Source organism: Chaetodon trifascialis, chromosome 16, assembly GCF_039877785.1.
Source record: "Chaetodon trifascialis isolate fChaTrf1 chromosome 16, fChaTrf1.hap1, whole genome shotgun sequence".
Classification (NCBI taxonomy): domain Eukaryota; kingdom Metazoa; phylum Chordata; class Actinopteri; order Chaetodontiformes; family Chaetodontidae; genus Chaetodon; species Chaetodon trifascialis.
Window position 1 is genome coordinate 21,120,812 of NC_092071.1, and position 20,598 is coordinate 21,141,409.

The window sequence follows — 20,598 nt, forward strand, 5'->3', positions numbered from 1 at the left end:
CTCCTGCTCAGTGCTCAGTGTCACCCGTACCAGCATAAGAGCATGATAATGTAGGTTTTAGTGTAACAGATCAAAACAGGTGACATCTGCACAAGTTGTAAGCACTTGGCGTCAGGTTTCATGTACAATACTATGGTTAAATTATGACAGATCTGAATACTGATTGAAATAAATACCTCTGTATAACTTGTTTGGATGCATTATTAATCAGTTTGTCTGTCAGGCAGTCATATGTTGACCTCATGAAATCAACACACAAGTACATTTGCTTCCAACAATAAAGATCGTTCAATAAATAGAAACAGGAAGAACAAACAGGCGGAAGGAAAGATCCATGCACTTCAGCATCTTGCACCATTCATTATCGGTCACCAGTGAACTTGTCCACTGACAGTAAACTAGCAGCACATCAGCACTGCGTTCCACAGCTTCACAAATACATTCTATTTTGAATAAGATTGTATTGTAGCCACTGCATGGCCAATATAAATGTGACGACCAGCAGAGCCAAGTTAGCATACAGCAGTGTTAAACAGTACACGCAAATGCCCATCACAACACAGGTACATGATGCATCTGACTGAAATACCAACAGTTAAAACTGTTCATACATTCTCCTGCATATTGCTTCCCAGGGGTGATTCTTTGAACCGACGCTTACAAAATCCTTTCTCGTGACCTGACTTTGAATTTAGAAGGTGTTTTTGCAGATTGATTTAGCAGAAATTATTTTCCTTTATTAGTCTACAGTGTTATTTTACCAAATTCAAATTTATATTTGATGTCCATGGTACAAATTTGGAATAATATGAAGGGTTGCAATATTCTTCATTTTCAATCTATCATGTCTAGTATTTTTGCTGTGATTTTCATAATTTAATAAAAACTGGGGCCATCATATATTACTCGAACTGCAAATGATGCTTCATTAGTCTGATCAACAGCCAGAGTGCCAATTGATTCCATGACGATAATTGCAAACATTTAGTTATTCACTTACAGTCTGAATAATTTTCTGTCACCCTGCTAATTGCTTCAGCATTATCACAGTACTTTAGTTCAGCATTTATGGACCTGTTGTAATCTGACCACATCCCACCTCTGGATCCTGAAAACCACCTTCCTGTGTACAGCAGCATCCTGGCCCACTTGTATAGTGCAGAACATGAACATTTCTCTGAACCAACATATCTTCAGTCAGGGCAAACATCACTCAGGCTAGTGGCATGCCAGCAGTCATGTCAGGAGGTGAGAAGTGGGCATAAGTCTGACATTTGGTTCCACCTCTTGCAACATAACCTTGACCACTGCAGGTGATTTTTTCTTGCTCTGCCTGCAAATTTAATTGTGTGATGAGAAAGTGATATGATGCCTTGGCTCTGAGCCCTGAGGAGAGATAAGTGCAGAGTATCGCTGCCCTGTGTTGCGTGGAATGGTGGGACCCCGACTGTCCCCGGGCAGCTGGCTCTCTGCAGTGGGAGAGGATCCTGTGGTGGGTTTAGTTTCTTCTGCTGTTTTAGATGAGTTGGCAGCCCCTTTCTCTGCTGGTTTCCTGGATCTCCTTTCCTTGTGTCCTGCCTTCACGTCCTTGGGTTTGGTCCGGTCTTTCCTGTTGCATATAGTGTGACAGAGACGTGTCAATAAATGTCATGATCCATGTTTGTAAAATGACTTTAAAAGCTCCATCTTAATAATTTGTGTAGTCATACTTGAAGTTGATGATTTCAAACTTCTTCTCTCTGTAGAAGGAGCTTGTGTTCATCATGTACAGTAGTATCATATCACATACAAAAGCTCCCTAAAAGAAAGAGAATAATATAAGAAGTGGATTTTTCAAAAGCTGCAGACAATCATTTTTTTTGCTCCTAGTGATCATCGATCACCCTCTGGTGGCATAGTAATATGACATTTTCAAGGCCTCTTAGTAATAACACCTATTATTCACTGACATAAACATAATATTTTAGTATATTACTCACTAAACCCAGCAGAGCAACACCAGAACCAATGGCAATTATGGTGGGAATAATATTGAATTTCCCAGCCTGCAAAACAATAACACACAATTAATGCAAGTCTATTAACAGAACAGAGAAAAAAATCCTTCTCATATCACTGCTGTACCTTGCCATTGATCATTATATCGAAGCGAATCCCGTACACTTTATACAAGGTGCGATAGGTTTCACCATTGTGATCCTTGTAATATCTGGTATATCTGCAGGAGGAAAATCAGTTGAGAAAAGGTGTAAATGACAAAAATAAAACAGATTAGACACAAAGAACAGAGTGGGGGCAGTGGGAGGAGTAACAGATTTATTTTAATATTTAATGCCTGGGGGTGGGGTGGGGGGTGGGGGGCTACCTGAAGTTGTATCCTGATGTGACTGAGTTGTTCAAGTTCATGTCCAGACGGGTAAAGCTGTACTGTGGATTACACTGTGAAGAGTCCTTATCCAGGTCACAGTTCCACTCAATAAGAATGCCCACAGACCCGCCCTGGTGGACAAAAACAGACTGTGAATGTTAGCACAGCCTCACACATGTTACTGCAGCTCTTGGTTAAAGTCACACACATCATTAGATTCTAAACTCCAGTCCATGCCCTCATCCTTTAAAGGCCTTGCCCACCTGTACAGGTGTTTTCAATTTTACTGGCTGATTGAAGGTGGGTGGAGCTCTGCTGAGAAGCTAATAACAACAGGCCTTTTTCACAGCAGACGATTTGACTTGCCACAGTAAGAGAAGCACAGGTGTTAGTCATGACATGAATGATGGCACTGTTCTATTCTAGTGTCCCAGTGAGCCGTGACAGTGTGACATTGAGTCAGCAGGAACAATATCAAAAACTCCATACCTGTTAGGTCACGTGATAGCAGCATAACCATCTCCATGACAACTAAATGAATTATATCTACTCTGGAAAAAAAGCATTTTTGTCTAAAAGTTACCGAAGGTTTTTGTATTTCTGCACAACAGAAATCCACAGTCCACCTGAAATATAGTTAGTTCAGAAAATACAGTATGCAGACGTATCTCATCTGCTCAGTTTTTGCCTCAATGAACTATGCCAGTCTGTGTTTAGACTCCATCACAGCACAGACTTAAAGAACTAAAGCAAACCTCTGATCATGGCTCCAAATGGTTTAATATCACTGCTTGTTCTTTCATATCTTGAAAAGCAATTCTGCAGAAATCCATATTGGACAATGACTTCTCTCTCTGATTTAATGTAATATGGCACTCCTGTGCTATAATCCAGCGTTGGGCTCAGTCTAAAGACTGTGCTTGTTTCCTGCCACACAGCCATACTGTATTTTACCCTGATGAACTGGGAGTGTTTGTTCTCCGCATTGCTCAATTTGGATTAATTACAGATTTCTCCAAAACAAGAAAAACAGAAACAAACTAACTTTCCAGTGCATTGGGTGGGCCTGATGGGCCTGGGCCCACCCACTTGTACAACTGGCCCACCTTAAATGACTAAACATTTATTTTTAATAAAACCCTTAAAACAAAAACGTTTCTATTTGAAAAAAAAAAAAAAAAAAAAAAAATATATATATATATATATATATATATATATATATATATATATATATATATATATATATATATATATATATATATATATATATATATATATATGTATGTATGTATGTATGTATGTATGTATGTATGTGTGTATGTGTGTGTGTGTGTGTGTGTGTGTGTGTGTGTGTGTGTGTGTGTGTGTGTGTATGTATATATGTGTATATGTGTACACACACACACACACACACACACACAACACTTATTCGGCTATTATCACGTGAGGTCCAGTCCAGTCACAGCGGGCCATCATTGGTCACCCCAGACACGTTACACAATCACAATCTGGCGGTTGTTCGGCAAAAAATGGTGACTGAGAAGGGCAGTGGATTCTATATTGTAGGCACAGGTTGCTACAGTTAAATGAATACATTGCTATGGCACAACAGTTTTGTGCGTTAACGAGATAGATAATGAGATAAGTCGTATGTGATACTTGTAATAAATACGAACTGTCAGGGTGAAATAATAAGCTACGGCATTGAAGATGTTTTTTAAAAAGATTTTGAACATGTCATAATCAGCTAGACATACTAGTCGCCCTCCACAGCATGATACCAGTCATTTATGTTTAAGTGGGTTGAAAACAGTGTTCACTTTTGTAATTAAGAGGCCCACCCAAAGTAACTGTGGCCCACCCAAAATTGAAATCCTGGCGCTGTGCCTGGATCATTGCTTTGTAAAGCCAATCAAATGGTCTTGATTTCATGGCATATTTCCGTTATTGGATATCAACAGGAAGCATGGAGAGAGGAATAAGGAGAGAGTCTTGGGATGTTACAGTAACAGCCAGTTTGTCCTCCTGCAGTTCCCAGAACAATTTTCCACCCCCATATTCTCAAGTCTACCATCATAGAGTGGTGGCTCTGTTACTATTCTCTTCAACACAGCTGCCATGCATCTTCGTCAATAATAGGTATGATTACATTTAGCAATTGTTTTTTGAGATCAAAGGGGGGGGGGGGGGGGGGGGGGGGGTGCAATGATGAGCAGCTAAAATGCATTTCCACAACTGAAAAAAGTGACTGTTGTGGTTTATTACCAAATCACTGTGAAGAAAGCAGGAACTGAATTCACTCCCCTGGCAGTATTACACTTTGTACCTTAACAGCCATGTCCTGGAAGTCATATCCAGTCCAGCTGACCATGTCTCCGAGGCGGAAGATGGGGCAGTACAGATGGTTCTCTCTGTCGTAGGAGCATCTTTTCAGGTAGGTGTCGTCAGAGGTTTCGAGGACGTTGGATCTAAGAGGTCAATGCAACAGACATGACACGCCTGCACAAAATGTCAGATTTTCAGGAGCTTTGAACATCTCGTATCATTGGGTTTTTATCCATAGAAAGGGCCAATTTTCCACTGAAGTTAAAAGAGGAAAATCTCCAGCAGAAGTGCTACAGAGACAGAAAGAGAGAAACCTGGTCCTGCTAACTAACAGTGACAGAATCCTGCCACCTTCTCATATTGGCTTTGACCTTTTGATCTGTATCTTACACCTTGACTACTTAACCATAGAAAGATCTTGCACTGTCTTTTACAATCTCTTAATGTCATTATTTCTGACAGAGCTGTAAGCCTAGGTATGCAGAATTTGTCAAGATGCACAACATTTCAAATCGAACTGACCAAAGTTTTTTGGTTTTTGGGTTAAAGGTGTTCACTCGAAAGTTTTCCTACACACACACACACACACACACACACACACACACACACACACACACACACACACACATACAGTGTGTGTATGTCAGTCAACCCCCGACATTGCACCCTGCGGCTCTAAGCACAGAGTGTAACTGGATGTGTTACACTGTAAGACGTGTAGTGTTGCCAGCCCTTTCAAGTAACACCCATGAGAGAGATTTGCATTACCAGTCAGTCCTCATTACGCATACGCAAATCAAGATTAGTGAGGAAACATAGGAGAGGTGGCTTTGTAATTAGAATCAGCTCCTGACTGATGAATTAGCCGTGGCTTGTGGCATCTCTCTGCTTTCCTGCAGGACTTGAACAGACAGGGCAGCAGCACAGCTCCCTGGGCTAGCCCCATCTGATCTGACACCTGTCGGGGGCAAGGCCTGCTGTCAAGGACGTCTCAGATGACTGTTTCACTGCCTCACTGAGTGCAGTGCACAGGCTGGTATAAATAGAAAGCTCTCTGCACCCCAAAGTTATTTCAAGCAGCCACTGCAACACGTATATCCCTCATCTCACTCTGTGATCTATGTCACGATGCCTTGAAGCCATAGGCACACCAGCAATGAGCACCACTTACTTGGAGAACTCAAACTTTGGAAACCTAATGAAGTTCTTGATGTAGATGGTGAAGTTTTCAGCTTCACTCAGTAAGGGCTCTCTGGAAATGAAAGAGAGAGGCAGCTGTGTGAAAAAAAAACAAAAAAAACATGTGGAGCTGACAGGCTGTATTAGTAATAAATAGAACCTGTGAAATATCTCGGTCCCTGTGAGGGATCAGACTGAGTGTCAGAGTAGTAACACAAAATGGCAAATTTCCAAAGTTTTGCAAGAGAGAAAGGGGTCTCACGTGGGTCTCTTGCCGTATTCAACAGGACACCAGGCGTGAATCTCACAGGTCCCAGTGCTGTTTAAACATAGGCCGGTCTTGATTCCTGATGGAGAGAGCAAAGATTCTTGGCTATACCAAAATGAGACAAATCGGATTAGGTTTATTAATGTTTGCACCGTCGTGTGATGAAACATGTAGTATTCACGTTCAGAGAATATTGTTGAAACTAGAAAACGATAAGTGAATCAATCAAATTTAACAACTTTGTGATGGCAGTTTAGAATTGCAGCCAAACCATGGCATTAGTGAGTCATGTGGTGACAAATATTGTTTACTTTAATCTAGGACAGACAAACAACTGTTCAGATTTTGAGTTCCAAGGTTTCCATGACTACAGTGCAATAAACGATCCTCACCATGTCCAGCGATTACAGGCTCGCCCTCCGGGCAGTCATCATCACTTTGACATTGTCCATTTGGCACCTTGAAACTCTGTGAGATCAAATAAATACTGCTGGATATGAAAATGTAATTGTACAGACATGGTAATCAGGCAAAGTGTAATCATCAGTTCAGATATTAGGACAAAAAATATATAGAATTAAAAGTGTCATTAATGATATTGCTCTTCCTCTGTATACTCACCTCAGCACAGAACCCCAGCCTCTGATTTGGGGTCTCTATGTAATTAGTTACTATGAAGAACACCTGCTCACCCTACAAAATAAAATTAGATCCAGTGAGGTGGAGAAGCAAAAGGTTAAACAAATTACACCTCTAAGAAGTTCAATATCCTTCAATCTGTTGAGACAGATGCTGAGGCTAATGACATCTACACTCAACAGCCTCATAATCTCTCTTGACAGGAGCGTAATTTGGGATGCTCTGACATTAGTGCTGCTGCTCTGCAATCTCAGATTGCCTTTTTGTCATGTAAATAGATAGACAGACTCACGTTTGGGGGTATGACGTAATCCTCAGCGCTCCACAGGTGAAGGCCTGAGCTGTTGGTCAGCGTAACACCTTTAACCTTGGTGATGACTGAGGTCTGGATGGCCTCTTCTCTCTCTTGATAACCTTTCTTCACCACAAACACCCACCTGAGACATTCATCCAGACATCACAATTCATTATGTTTTAGAGCCTTCATTCTGATTAAGTGCATCTCATCTTTTTTTTTTCTTAATGTCAACATGGTTGTGATGCAGCAGTGTAGAATATGTGAGGCCTTTTTGAGCAGCCTGTTTGTGAATGTGTGGACCGGACTGATGGCACACATATTATTACTGTCATTAAGTGTGTTCACGAGCATGTGGCAGATGAAAGCAGTAAGGTTAATCTGTAAATGTATCCTTGAACAGTAGCCGTCGGGTCAACACTCAGGGGGACCAGATCTCCTGGGGGGTCTGGGGTCTGAACTTTACGCAAAGCTGCTCAGAATGTATGGGCTGGAAGGTATGCTAGCTAGATAACGTTCTCAGAGGAATTTAGCATAACATTACGAGATGATAACCAGTAGGTGGTTTGAGGGGGGGTGCCATCCCCCTTATTGGCAAAATGACCAAAATGCATCCCCCTTGTTATACTTCCATCCCGCCTCTCCATCCCCTGGTTGCAGACAGTGCAGGGACAGAGTGGTTGTTGAGTTGAATATGTTGGTCTAGTCTGCCTGACTCATTGATCCTTGATCTGACTGAAGTTTGTGCACGTTGGAATCTATGGCACTGACCATGGCACTGAAATATCAGTAGCCTAACTGAGCTTTGTACTGGTGAATCCATGGTGCTGTCTGTGGTGCTGAAATAGCAGATGGATTCGTAATTATGCCTTTTTCCTTTGGTACTGTCCTTCTGTCAGGTTCACCTTAGATTATAATGTGCTGGTGTGTGTCTGTGTGTATATACATGTATATATGTGTGTGTATATACTGTATGTGTATATATGTGTGTGTATGTGTGTGTGTGTGTGTGTGTATATATATATATGGAGGGGGTGACATTGTGAGTATATTTGAATATTGTGGGGACATGTCCCCCTGAATATATATTATAATTACAGCCCTGCTTTGTCATTGAACATTTCATGCATCCTCACAGGACAATATTTAACTATTTTGGGACTATTGTGCACACACACATAAATCTGGGAGTGAGATCAGCGTTTAATGAGTAAAAGGCACAAAAATGAGCACTAAGTGTGAGACATGTCATGGCAGTAACATCAGCACATATGAGCATGAGCAGCCCTCCTTCAGCTCCAGTGCATGCCGCAGAGCCAAATCTGATTTTATAACCACGCTGCAGCCACTAAATTTGTCATCTTACAGTTCGAAATAACTTCCACAAACAGTTGTAAAGGTCAAACCAGATGCTATTAACCCTCAGCATACTGTCCCTGTCAGCTGCTCAGCTTTCATCATTTCTCTTCCATACAGCAGCGTGACATCACACAGTGAGGGCACGAGAGCTTCCTGTCTATACAGCAGTTTGAGACATTAATGAACTGACCCACACAAACCCTTTCTGTGACACAAGCATTAAAAAAATACTGTGGCTGCCTCTTTAACAACAGTAACAAAGTCGACACTTTGACAGGCTCAACTATTTTTAACTTTGTGAATCACTTTCTAAAAGGTGACTTGATTCCATGCGTGAAAAAGGGGGATCGCGCGCTGCAGCTCACCCGATTATGTATCCCAGCACAGCCAGCTGATAGAGTCGAAATAATATTCCGATTCTCCTGTTTTCGGCGATGACATATTTCTCTGTCTTGTAGTTGAGGAGAGAAAAGAAGAAGCCCCCCCAGCCTGCCATTCCTCCCGCACGGTGAGCCCGAGTGAGACGGCAGCTTGCTGGCTCCCAGCTGATATGTACAACTGCTTCACTGTCATGCCACGGGCAAACCCATTGAGAGAGGGGCTGCAGAGCTCCGTCTGCTCCTCTGCGACATATCATACCTGCTGTGATACAAACTCATTTTCACTGACATCAAAGTGGGAGTCTCACAAAATGCATGTGCAGCAGTATGATAAATCCCTCCGGTGTGTATGTTTGAGTTCACTTTGAGATTATATTATATACTTTGGCTGAATTTGCTGTAAAATGTCAGATTTAATATGGAAATAAGATTAGGCTGCTGCAGTTCTCTTTGATTTGGTTTCATACTTTGTATGTTTGTGGGCTACAAGCAGTGGCATGTAAAGTGCAATGGGGGGTGGGTGAGAAGGTGAGAATGGGCATGTTCTATACATACAGCCCCCCACCTTGTGGAGTGCTTGTGGAGGCATTATTCTGTTATGGTCAAGCATGAAGAACACAGTCAATTTAAATAATAAACACATATTATACATGGTTTTCTCCCTGAGTACCCTGACATGACTGTTCACCTTCACCTCTGCTAAATGTTCCAAAAACCTGCTGAACATAAGTGACTCCAGCAAATTCATTCCTTCACTTGAAATAGTCCAACAAATGCTAACAAAGGTTAGCTGAACTTTCTCAGGTGCATTTCTGCAAAATTTCCACAGGTAATTCTGCTTTTATTATTATTATTATTATTATTATTATTGTTGTTGTTGTTATTATTATTATTATTATTATTATTATTTTGTGGAATCATGTCCTCCTGCTAAAAACTAACATGGACTTGTGGAGGTAAAGAAATTCAAAACAAATGCATTCGCGAAGAGAGGACAGGCAGGAACGCCACCACAGCAGCTGATTTTGTATCCCTGATCATATATGTACTACATGTGTCAGTTGTTTACTCTGATTTCTTGTTCTGGTCAGCTACCAGGTCAACACCCAACCACCTGCCAGGAGACCCCTTTCTCTTGACATCCTGACCTTGTCTGGACTCTGGAGTTCCTGTATCAGTGTGATAGTTGGATTATCATCTAAGGCCCTCTATGCATTGTTCTCTCCTGCTGGTTCCCATCTAGTGTCGCGCACATGGCAGCTTTATATGACACTTTCATTAAACTGCAGACCTAAACTCCAAGCAGTGCTTCTGTGCTGGAACACAACTTGTCATCAGGTGATGTCCATTTGAAGCAATTAAACAACTAGATTTAGGAATATGCACATGAAAAAAGATTAGGTTTTAATGAACCATTTATCTCAGATGATATACTTTTGTGTTGCCATATGCAGTTGCCTGCTTTGACTCCCAGGTGGCAATTCATTCATTCATTCCTTCGTCAGTACTGTAATCACTGACTTGTATCAGTGTCTGGAGCAAAGGTCTGACTTTAGCTCATCTTATACCTTCAGTTTTTTTGTCAGAAAGTCTCAAAAATGTGTCATTCTTTATCTGAGATACAAATCCTCTTACTTGTTCATTTTAGGTGCAAAATCAGCACCAACCCAGCTCTGGATATCTGCAAAGCAGCTGCTTTGGACCATGACCAATATCCTGTCAGGTTAACAAGAAAAATCTAATAAATTTCATTATCAACAAAACAACATCTAAAGGAGCCCAGCTGGACAGACATGCTCACTTTTCACCACTGAGTTTTGCAGTGGGAAAAGTACTTATCAACCACAAATTGATAGAACCCAAGTTTAGGAGAACTACTGGTAAGCTTGTGACCTCTAGTGGTTTCATGTGACAATTCACTCTTCACTAAATTGTCTGTGTAATGAGTAATATTTGGATTTCTATAAGTGACTTATTTGACTTCATGCTATGGAGCTTTTCAACTGGGATTCAGAGTCCTGGTAAATAGGACTATGGGGGTTGAACCTGGAATGTTTGCTGAACTTTGGACCCTTGAACAACATGGTTTCCCTACTCAGCATGTGATTTATAATACCTGTCAACAGAAATCCACTGCTCAAAAAAATAAGGGAACACTTAAATCACACAAATCTTCAGTTCAGAATCTTTACTGATGTACATTGTATAATTTGTGTGGTTTAAAAGATCCCTCCTTTAGTGCTGAAGGCTATTAAGAGTGTGATGTGACTGTGTCACTATGATGTGACAACACTAAGGCTTAGAAGTAAACTGAACAGAGAGGTTCTGCTACTGAGATCATCAAGAGGACCAGTATACGTGCTCCCTTCCTCCCACGACACCTCCCAATGCCTCATGCTTCTGACAGTTTGGTCAGAAACATGCACACCAGTAGCCTGCTGGAGGTAATTTTATAGGGCTCTGGCAGTGATCCTCCAGTTCCTCCTCCCACAAATGAGCAAATACCAGGTCCTGCTGCTGGGTTGATGTCCTTCTACAGCCCTGACCAGCTCTCCTTGTGTAATGGCCGGTCTCCTGGTATCTCCTCCATGCTCTTGAGACTGTGCTGGGGAACACAGCAAACCATCGTGAGACCGCATGTATGGGTGTGCCATCCTGGAGGAGCTGGGCTACCTGTGCAACCTGACTGGGCTGCAGGCCCCTGCTACCAGTAGTGACAAGCACACTAATAGAACTCGAAACTAGAGGAGAATCAGTCAGGAAGGATAAAGAGAGAGCAATTGTCTGTGGCCACCGCATGCACAACCATCCCCTTTTGGGGGGTTGGATGGCTTTTTTCTCTCCATTGCACTTTCATTTGCACCAAAGCAGGTGGAACTGAGTCACAAGTTATCTGGATAACTGTGTAAAATCCACTATTACAATACTTTTTACTACAGCCCATGTTACAGATTTGACTCAGCTATCCAATCCAGGTAACTCAATAACCTATTTTCTGAGAACAATTCAATGAAGTCACATCAGCTGACTATTTATGAACAGCCAAGCAGCAGTCTTTTGTACATTTAAGAATCTTGCATTGTTCATCAATTGTGAAGGAAATTAAGTGCATTAAAGCAGTCAATGTAAAATTGTATAAAAGTGCATTATGTAACAAAAATTATTCAAAAATGTATGAAGGACCTTATTATAGAAATAACAGAGAACATATAAAGATAGCTGGATTTTCACAGGGCAATATTTGAAAACCCACCAGCTCTCACAGCATTCATATTCCAGATAAATGTGAGGGGAAAAAAAGGGAAAAACATCATATAATCTAATCTTTAACTCATCTTTTATTGGGTTAGGTTGTCATGTAAATCAAGTAAAAACATGGAATCATTTATTGACCGCCCCTCAGACGCAGGACAAGATGGAGGGTGGATTCTTTCTGGATATTGTAGTCAGAGAGGGTGCGGCCATCTTCCAGCTGCTTTCCAGCAAAGATCAGCCTCTGCTGGTCAGGGGGAATGCCTTCCTTGTCCTGGATCTTGGCCTTCACATTCTCAATGGTGTCGCTGGGCTCAACCTCCAGGGTGATGGTCTTGCCAGTGAGGGTCTTGACGAAGATCTGCATGCCACCCCTGAGACGGAGGACAAGATGGAGGGTGGATTCTTTCTGGATGTTGTAGTCAGAGAGGGTGCGGCCATCTTCCAGCTGCTTTCCAGCAAAGATCAGCCTCTGCTGGTCAGGGGGGATGCCTTCCTTGTCCTGGATCTTGGCCTTCACATTCTCAATGGTGTCGCTGGGCTCAACCTCCAGGGTGATGGTCTTGCCGGTAAGGGTCTTGACGAAGATCTGCATGCCACCCCGCAGACGCAGGACAAGATGGAGGGTGGATTCCTTCTGAATATTGTAGTCAGAGAGGGTGCGACCATCTTCCAGCTGCTTTCCAGCAAAGATCAGCCTCTGCTGGTCAGGGGGAATGCCTTCCTTGTCCTGGATCTTGGCCTTCACATTTTCAATAGTGTCACTGGGCTCGACCTCCAGGGTGATGGTCTTGCCAGTCAGTGTCTTCACAAAGATCTGCATGTTTGCACCTTTGAAAAAGAAAAAAGAAGAAAAAGAAAAGACATTACTAATACCCTTTACTGTAAGCTCTACAGTTACAATGGTGCACAATACATTTGACCAGTCTGCCAAAATAGTGCATTTCTAAGTTTATATACATTTTACATCTTCATGTTAATATATGCCCATTTATGTTATTTACTATGACTATAATTATTTACTTTTTCCTGTCTGAGGTATAACATTCGCTTTAAACGTATGTTTTAACTGAACCACCATTTGTATGAGCTAGGCTTTAGATCACCTTCATCACTGTATCACCTGAGCATACTGGCAAGAAGCCGGTGATTCGAGCACCAGCGCCATTTTAAAAAAAATAAGCTATTGTTGTTTGCCTTCGTTTTGTTCAGCTAACGTCACCCACTAATGGACGACACAGCTAGAAATGTACTATTGTTGACGTTAGCAAATGTCTTTCACCTTATTATTCATCCTGACAATTATTCACCTTGACAATTGGAATTAACGTGTTACGTTATTCGTAAAGTAGGTTAGCTCATGTAGGTTATATCACTCATTTAAGAGACGTTACGTTTAGGTAGCTAGCTAGCGTTAGCTTTTACAGTCATTGCTTACGAAACAGTTAGCAACCTACACAAAAGGGGTGAAAAAGGCGACAGCAGTTAAAAACAATGAAAGCTTTAAGTTGGTGGAAGAGCAAAATCGAATAACCTGAAATATTACGAGTGACCATATCTATAATCGGACAACTGTACTTACAATTTGTTCCAGTTGTTTGACCTGCTTTTCAGAAACGACACCTCTCTCTGTCTGCCGATGCAGTTGCCGGGGGAACAGATAATTTATACCAGACACGTCATCAAGTGATATTCATCCGCAAGTGAAAATAACTCCCATTTCTACATTATACTAGTTAAAACCGTTCGTAGTTTGGACGTTGAGTTTAGTTGGTTTGATTTGAGTCAAATAAAATAATTATACACACAAAACCACACGAATACAGGTTTCTTACACAATAAACGAAAAATGTGGAATTACTTGGCGGAAGAAAACCACTTCTGTGACAAATAAAGGTAAACAATGGGAAATAGAATGCAACTGATCATTTGTCGAGATAATATCTGACCGAGGTGGTGGGCAAATAAGGAGTGTGTAAACAGATTGTATTCCAATTGTAATACACAGTTTGAATTAGAACTGGAAAGATTTGATTTAACCAGACCACATTCTTAATTTTTGAATAAAGCCAGGGGGGATTTTGAATATTTCTGATGCTGCTTCAAATACAATTATTCAGGATAATAAAGTGCACAAAGACACGATTGTCTTAACTGCACGGGACATGACAGACATGCAGTCATACTAGTCATGCATTTAAGACAATCATGACAAAGGTGACACGTGAACGAGGCATGCCTGAGACATGTCTCCTTATAAAAACAGCAATGTTTGTTTTGTAAGACAGTTAAAAGACTATGTAAGGGCTAAACAGGTCAAGACCCTCCCAACTCTGGGGCCAACAGCCATACAAATATTGTAGGATAGGCCTACATTATATGCTAGATTTTTCTTTAACATTTTGAACTGTTTTCTGTTGAAATATAGCTGCTACATCAAATATAATGTATATAATGCAGGTTGTCAAAATTGAGTAAGGATTGGGTTTCATGATCATGATGCACAAACTGAGAGCATAATGTCAATTCAGCAGTGCTATGAGATAAATGCCTTTGGCAGGATAAACAGCTGACAGCTGATTATCCGGATGCCATGTATTGAGCCAGTTTATCTTTGGATTAGATGGTGAATGCCACACCATAATCCTTGTGCTATTCATAATCCACACTACTTTCCTCACTGGAGACTAGAGTGTCATCCATAAATTTACACTTTCTTGTGGGCTCAAATTTAAGTCATATTCTTCATGCTGGAGGACCAAGGTTTTATTAGTGTCACTGCATGCACGAAGGTCATCACACATTCACCTCATTCACAGGCTCCACACTGAAAAACAAACATTCGATGGATGAATTTCCTGCCACTGACTCTCGCTTTTGTCTTGATGTTTTCCTCAAGTCTAACATATGATGTGTTTTTATGCCTGTGTTAACCAGCTAGCCTTGGCATGGTAGGAGACACTGGGCTCCTTTCTGCCTCTAACACCCAGGACATCAGACAATTTACAATCTAGAGCATTATGTTTGTACTCGAATCTGACATGAACATCTTGCACATTTTATCCCTAAGTAATACAAAAATGTCACCCTCTTTTCTGCTTGGAACACTTGAGCACACACGGTCAGCTGTTTTGGGTTAGGACAAAAAACTGCAAAGTTGGTCACATTTTCCTATTTCCTTATGCTGAAAACATCTTCAGTCTAAGTAAAGGAGTTTCTTGTTCTGTCCAATTTTCATGTGCCCAAACTAAATCTTTGATACGGTTACTTAATAGTACTCTCTCCTGTCTATTGAAGTCATACTTTTGCCCTTGTATGTCAGCCCTCCTGTACCAGCTAAAGAGCACACCTTTCGTCTCTTCTCTAATTTTTCTGCATTGCCTCCTTCACTGTCACTCAGTCCCAACTTGGACTCACTGGCTCAGATCACCTCTCCCCCATCGTTTCTCTGTAAGATGTCAGCCTCTTGCTTGGCAATAGATGGCGCCATATCCTCATTAATAGAAATTCCCTCTACCTTTCCAAGTCTTCAACAGACAAGTGGCTACATTATTGCTGTTCATTCATTAAATAACAGCCTGATTATGCTTGCCACAAGGACTTACAATGTATAGAGTTTATATGCTGGTTTGATTACTTTTAAAGACATTGTGCTCCTCACATAGAGCACACAAGTAAAGGTATAATTCAATAATATCAATGTACAGCTGGGAGAGGTTGATGACTGGATGTCATTTGCAAAAATTAAAGACAGAAATGTAAGCTCCAATTTTAAGTTTCCACCTTCAAATATGTGACAAATTCATGTCACCAGAGAGACATCTGAAAATAATAATTCAATTAAGCCTAAACATGTTATAACCCCCATTTATAATGCAATTTAATGGCATTATCTGAATCATATGTTCCATGATTACTGTAAATATAATGCAACTACTACATTAGGATTACTTATCACATAAAACAGATTATTAATTACCATGAAATCACAAGACAAAAACCAGAGGCTCAATTGGGCATCTGCTACATTTCAACTACAAAAATGCTGCTTAACTCAGCTTTTAATGCCATTCCCGCTTATTTCCTGTGGATAAAGGTATTTTACCTGCTTAGCTTCTGTAGATTATTCTGGATCTGAAGCATTAATGACAAACACCACATAATTCAGTTCAGTTCTTTATTAAGTGTTGTGCATCAAACTTTTGGTCATATTAAGGTAAACACCATAGTCATTTATAACAGCTTTATAATATGGCATGAATAGCATGTCACCAATAACATGTTTACTTGAGGGAAATAAGATTAAGAACATGGAATCATGAACTACTTCACTGCCCACCCCTCAGACGCAGGACAAGATGGAGGGTGGACTCCTTCTGGATATTGTAGTCAGAGAGGGTGCGGCCATCTTCCAGCTGCTTGCCAGCAAAGATCAGCCTCTGCTGGTCAGGGGGAATGCCTTCCTTGTCCTGGATCTTGGCCTTCACGTTCTCAATGGTGTCGCTGGGCTCAACCTCCAGGGTGATGGTCTTGCCAGTGAGGGTCTTGACAAAGATCTGCATGCCACCCCTGAGACGGAGGACAAGGTGGAGGGTGGATTCTTTCTGGATATTGTAGTCAGAGAGGGTGCGGCCATCTTCCAGCTGCTTGCCGGCAAAGATCAGCCTCTGCTGGTCAGGGGGAATGCCCTCCTTGTCCTGGATCTTGGCCTTCACATTCTCAATGGTGTCGCTGGGCTCGACCTCCAGGGTGATGGTCTTGCCGGTAAGGGTCTTGACGAAGATCTGCATGCCACCCCTCAGACGCAGGACAAGGTGGAGGGTGGACTCCTTTTGGATATTATAGTCAGAGAGGGTACGGCCATCTTCCAGCTGCTTTCCAGCAAAGATCAGCCTCTGCTGGTCAGGGGGGATGCCTTCCTTGTCCTGGATCTTGGCCTTCACATTTTCAATGGTGTCGCTGGGCTCAACCTCCAGGGTGATGGTCTTGCCAGTGAGAGTCTTGACAAAGATCTGCATGCCACCCCTCAGACGGAGGACAAGGTGGAGGGTGGACTCCTTCTGGATGTTGTAGTCAGAGAGGGTGCGGCCATCTTCCAGCTGCTTTCCAGCAAAGATCAGCCTCTGCTGGTCAGGGGGGATGCCCTCCTTGTCCTGGATCTTGGCCTTCACGTTCTCAATGGTGTCACTGGGCTCAACCTCCAGGGTGATGGTCTTGCCAGTGAGGGTCTTGACGAAGATCTGCATACCACCCCTCAGACGGAGGACAAGATGGAGGGTGGATTCTTTCTGGATGTTGTAGTCAGAGAGGGTGCGGCCATCTTCCAGCTGCTTTCCGGCAAAGATCAGCCTCTGCTGGTCAGGGGGGATGCCCTCCTTGTCCTGAATCTTGGCCTTCACATTCTCAATGGTGTCGCTGGGCTCGACCTCCAGGGTGATGGTCTTGCCGGTGAGGGTCTTGACAAAGATCTGCATGCCGCCCCTGAGACGCAGGACAAGATGGAGGGTGGATTCTTTCTGGATGTTGTAGTCAGAGAGGGTACGGCCATCTTCCAGCTGCTTTCCAGCAAAAATCAGCCTCTGCTGGTCAGGGGGGATGCCTTCCTTGTCCTGGATCTTGGCTTTTACATTTTCAATGGTGTCGCTAGGCTCGACCTCAAGGGTGATGGTCTTGCCGGTCAGTGTCTTCACAAAGATCTGCATATTTGCACCTGAGTAGAATTGAGACACATCAAATGAAGAATTAATAGATATAATAAATAAGACAGCTCATTAGCTATCAGGGCACATACAGTGGTACAGTTATTGAAAATAAATATATTGCCCTTTCATTATAGTTTTAACAGTAGACGTAGCTCTGTCATTACGTAGAAAATCGGTTGAAGTGCCCCAGAAGGTCACGGCACATTAAGTTAAAAACACTGACATTATATTAAATGTATCAAAAGAAATGGTAAGATATTAATTGTCAGTGGCTCAGCAGCCATTCCAGTCCAAGCGCCATTTTGAGATCATATTGACCTTCCTTTTGTTCCGCTAACGTTACCCGCTAATGGACGATACTGGAAGTGTTGAGTCATTGCAAAAGCTAATGTTAGCTAAGGTAACCACCACTGCATTACAGTTTCGTCGAAACTGACGACGATCTGATTGACGTGGAGACTCGCAAGAAATCTGTTGAAAACCAAAAATACACAATGTAGCTAAATACTTAAGTGTAATGCCATTTGAGACAGATAGCATTGCTAACGTTAGCTACAATGTTCTGAAGCTAACGTTATGCTGCAAAACCATGGCACTGGCCACCAAACAAAGTACTCAGGGCATCCACTATTTAAATGTTCAGAAATACGATCATGATAACTAGAAACAACAAGAAACCGACTTACTTTGACGCAATAAAAATTCGTAGATTTCTTGCGTGAAACTTCTTTTCGTCTTCCTCTCAGAAATGATACTGCAGTGCACGCAAACACTGTTTATATATAGCGGAGTCTGAATACGTCATCCGGTAATATCCGTCCGCATTTGAAAGTAGTCCCCACTGACCCGAGGCGCACTGTTCCTCAGTATTAACTATTTTTATTATAATTTTATTCCATAACGATACGTTTACGCATAAACGTATACGTTTATTCAAAAACAGAATGTCTGACAGTGACAATTTGTCATATCTTGCGCGGCGGAATAATACCTCACCACATTGCGTCTAGAATTTGCTAGAAACAGCACAGCAACAGGGACCTTCCCCGAGTGTCTGATTGGATTGTACGCTTGTTGTTTAACCAGCGATTGGTTGCCTTGCTACAGTAAGTAATGTCTGATGACTACGTGTATGACAATGGGATAATAACACAGACCTATTCCAGACTTAAATAAGACCTAATTCAACCAAATCTTGTGTAATTCTAGGCTACGACAGTGTAGCGTGTTATGTAGTCATTGACTTTCCCCCCATTTTTAATCTTTTTTTTACAATATAGAATATCTTACCCATTGTTATATGAGGAAGCGATCACGTCTGAATGACTGTGCATTTATGAGGGACATGTGCAGGCTTGATGGAAACGTGCTTGGTAAACGCGTGCTACCAGCTGCTGTGACAGCAGGATGAAGTATTTCGGCCAAAGAGGAAGCTAATACTGCTAAGTGACCTCATTCACCCACCTATTTTCATTAACTCGCAATCGATGTCTACACCGGGACTCTTATTACTAAGACCATCCATCTTTTAAAAACATGTCATTTGATAAGCAGAATTTGCTGCTGACACTGCCGATCTGGCACATACAATGTAGGCACAGGATGTCCTTAATACTGAAACAAGGGATGTTTGAGACCCAGAGGGCCTACTTGGTTGGCTTCAGGATATACTTTCTTCTTTACTTTAGTTATTGTTTTCATGGCTCAAGTTGAATAAATAATTGTAGGATTAAATTGGATAGTTCCAGATTTTTCGCTGTCTTCCTTGTTATTTTCTTGAGTGATTTACCCTGAGGCGTAATGATAAATTATTAGTCAGTGCCAGTCACAAGAAAGGGCTTGATCTCGCCCCATGAGTGTAAGTCTTCTAACTATGTATGACATGTCAACGTCCATGTCATACTGTTTAATTCTCACAAGTTAAACACTAATTAAAAGACTGATGGCGTGGAGGTGAGAGCTTATCCTCTGTCAGTCAGACAAAGATTTCCATGTGGTATAATGAGTTTGTGACATGTTCCAGGAGTAAAGTGACCCAGCTGATTACTGAGCATCTCAGATCTAGGGCAGTGGTCCGCAAAGTTGGTTGTGGGAACAAACCCTGGACCCTGGCAAGATCGTGAAGAAAGTACAGATGTCTGGATCACTTCATTCCTGGCAACTCTAAGTACAGACCAGTGATTTGACTTCCCACTTTCTGTTATTACAGGCAACTGTAAACTAAAGTAAATATCATAAGCAGATGAGGGTCTGTAACCTACTGGGGTTCTATTTTTGGGTCATAGATATGATACAGCTAGGATAGTCCTAATTTATGTATTTGGGTCACAGCATCCCATTCCCCACCCCTCCAGCACCCTGTAATATGACACCCAACCCGTGATGAGGCACCATGCCAGTTCTTTCCAGCACAGAGCAGGGCGTCGAGAACTAGTTCAACCTCTGAGGAATGTGTTTGTGCAAGTCTGCTGTACTTTGCCCTGCCTCTTACTTGGAATACTTATGGACTACTTCACAGATTTCCAGGAAAACCAGTCTAACAAGCTGGATGTAGACCTAGCCCAGCAACGAGGAGGCTCACACCATTATCATGTGAAATAAAAGTGTCCATGGCTCAGTATAACAAACTATACTGTCCTATCTCAGAGGTACTTAACCTTTGAATTGAACTGAATTACTCACTTACTCCATCAATAGCTGTGAATGGGGGGAAGCTTTTAATGTAAATAAGAGTCTTATCATTAATGGACTTTGACCAGGGCCAGTATAATGGCCTGTTTATGATGGGATGTTCAGTTCCATGTCAACAGGTTTCGCAACAAACACGTCAC

The 20,598-nt window shown here is 41.8% G+C and overlaps 2 protein-coding genes across 2 annotated transcripts; both read right to left on the reverse strand.

Moving 5' to 3' along the window:
- Positions 1-185: 185 nt before the first annotated feature.
- On the reverse strand, positions 186-9,073 carry p2rx5 (purinergic receptor P2X, ligand-gated ion channel, 5). The gene is made up of 12 exons (XM_070983284.1): positions 8,799-9,073; positions 7,072-7,216; positions 6,762-6,833; positions 6,533-6,608; positions 6,135-6,219; positions 5,865-5,945; positions 4,695-4,836; positions 2,366-2,499; positions 2,125-2,218; positions 1,980-2,045; positions 1,710-1,798; positions 186-1,609 (listed from the first exon to the last, which is right to left on the reverse strand). The coding sequence occupies exons 1-12, from the start codon at positions 9,068-9,070 to the stop codon at positions 1,342-1,344; spliced, it is 1,524 nt and encodes a 507-aa protein (XP_070839385.1). The 5' UTR covers positions 9,071-9,073; the 3' UTR covers positions 186-1,341.
- Positions 9,074-12,133: 3,060 nt separating this feature from the next.
- Positions 12,134-18,559, reverse strand: ubb (ubiquitin B). Its single transcript, XM_070983504.1, has 4 exons — positions 18,454-18,559; positions 16,398-17,775; positions 13,927-13,946; positions 12,134-12,896 (listed from the first exon to the last, which is right to left on the reverse strand). The coding sequence occupies exons 2-4, from the start codon at positions 17,765-17,767 to the stop codon at positions 12,199-12,201; spliced, it is 2,088 nt and encodes a 695-aa protein (XP_070839605.1). The 5' UTR covers positions 17,768-17,775; positions 18,454-18,559; the 3' UTR covers positions 12,134-12,198.
- Positions 18,560-20,598: the final 2,039 nt, after the last annotated feature.

What these genes read in the sequence shown, in the direction of transcription:
- p2rx5 (XM_070983284.1), bottom strand. Translation starts at nt 9,070, where the DNA reads ATGATATGTCGCAGAGGAGCAGACGGAGCTCTGCAGCCCCTCTCTCAA. An exon ending in GCCTGTAATCGCTGGACATG is followed by an intron (nt 6,220 to 6,532) that starts GTGAGGATCGTT and finishes TCTCTCCATCAG; the next exon opens with GAATCAAGACCGGCCTATGT. An exon ending in TTTGAAATCATCAACTTCAA is followed by an intron (nt 1,610 to 1,709) that starts GTATGACTACAC and finishes TATATGCAACAG; the next exon opens with GAAAGACCGGACCAAACCCA.
- ubb (XM_070983504.1), bottom strand. Translation starts at nt 17,767, where the DNA reads ATGCAGATCTTTGTGAAGACACTGACCGGCAAGACCATCACCCTTGAG. An exon ending in CTGCGTCTGAGGGGTGGGCA is followed by an intron (nt 13,947 to 16,397) that starts GTGAAGTAGTTC and finishes TATTTGTCACAG; the next exon opens with AAGTGGTTTTCTTCCGCCAA. An exon ending in AAGTGGTTTTCTTCCGCCAA is followed by an intron (nt 12,897 to 13,926) that starts GTAATTCCACAT and finishes TCTTTTTCAAAG; the next exon opens with GTGCAAACATGCAGATCTTT.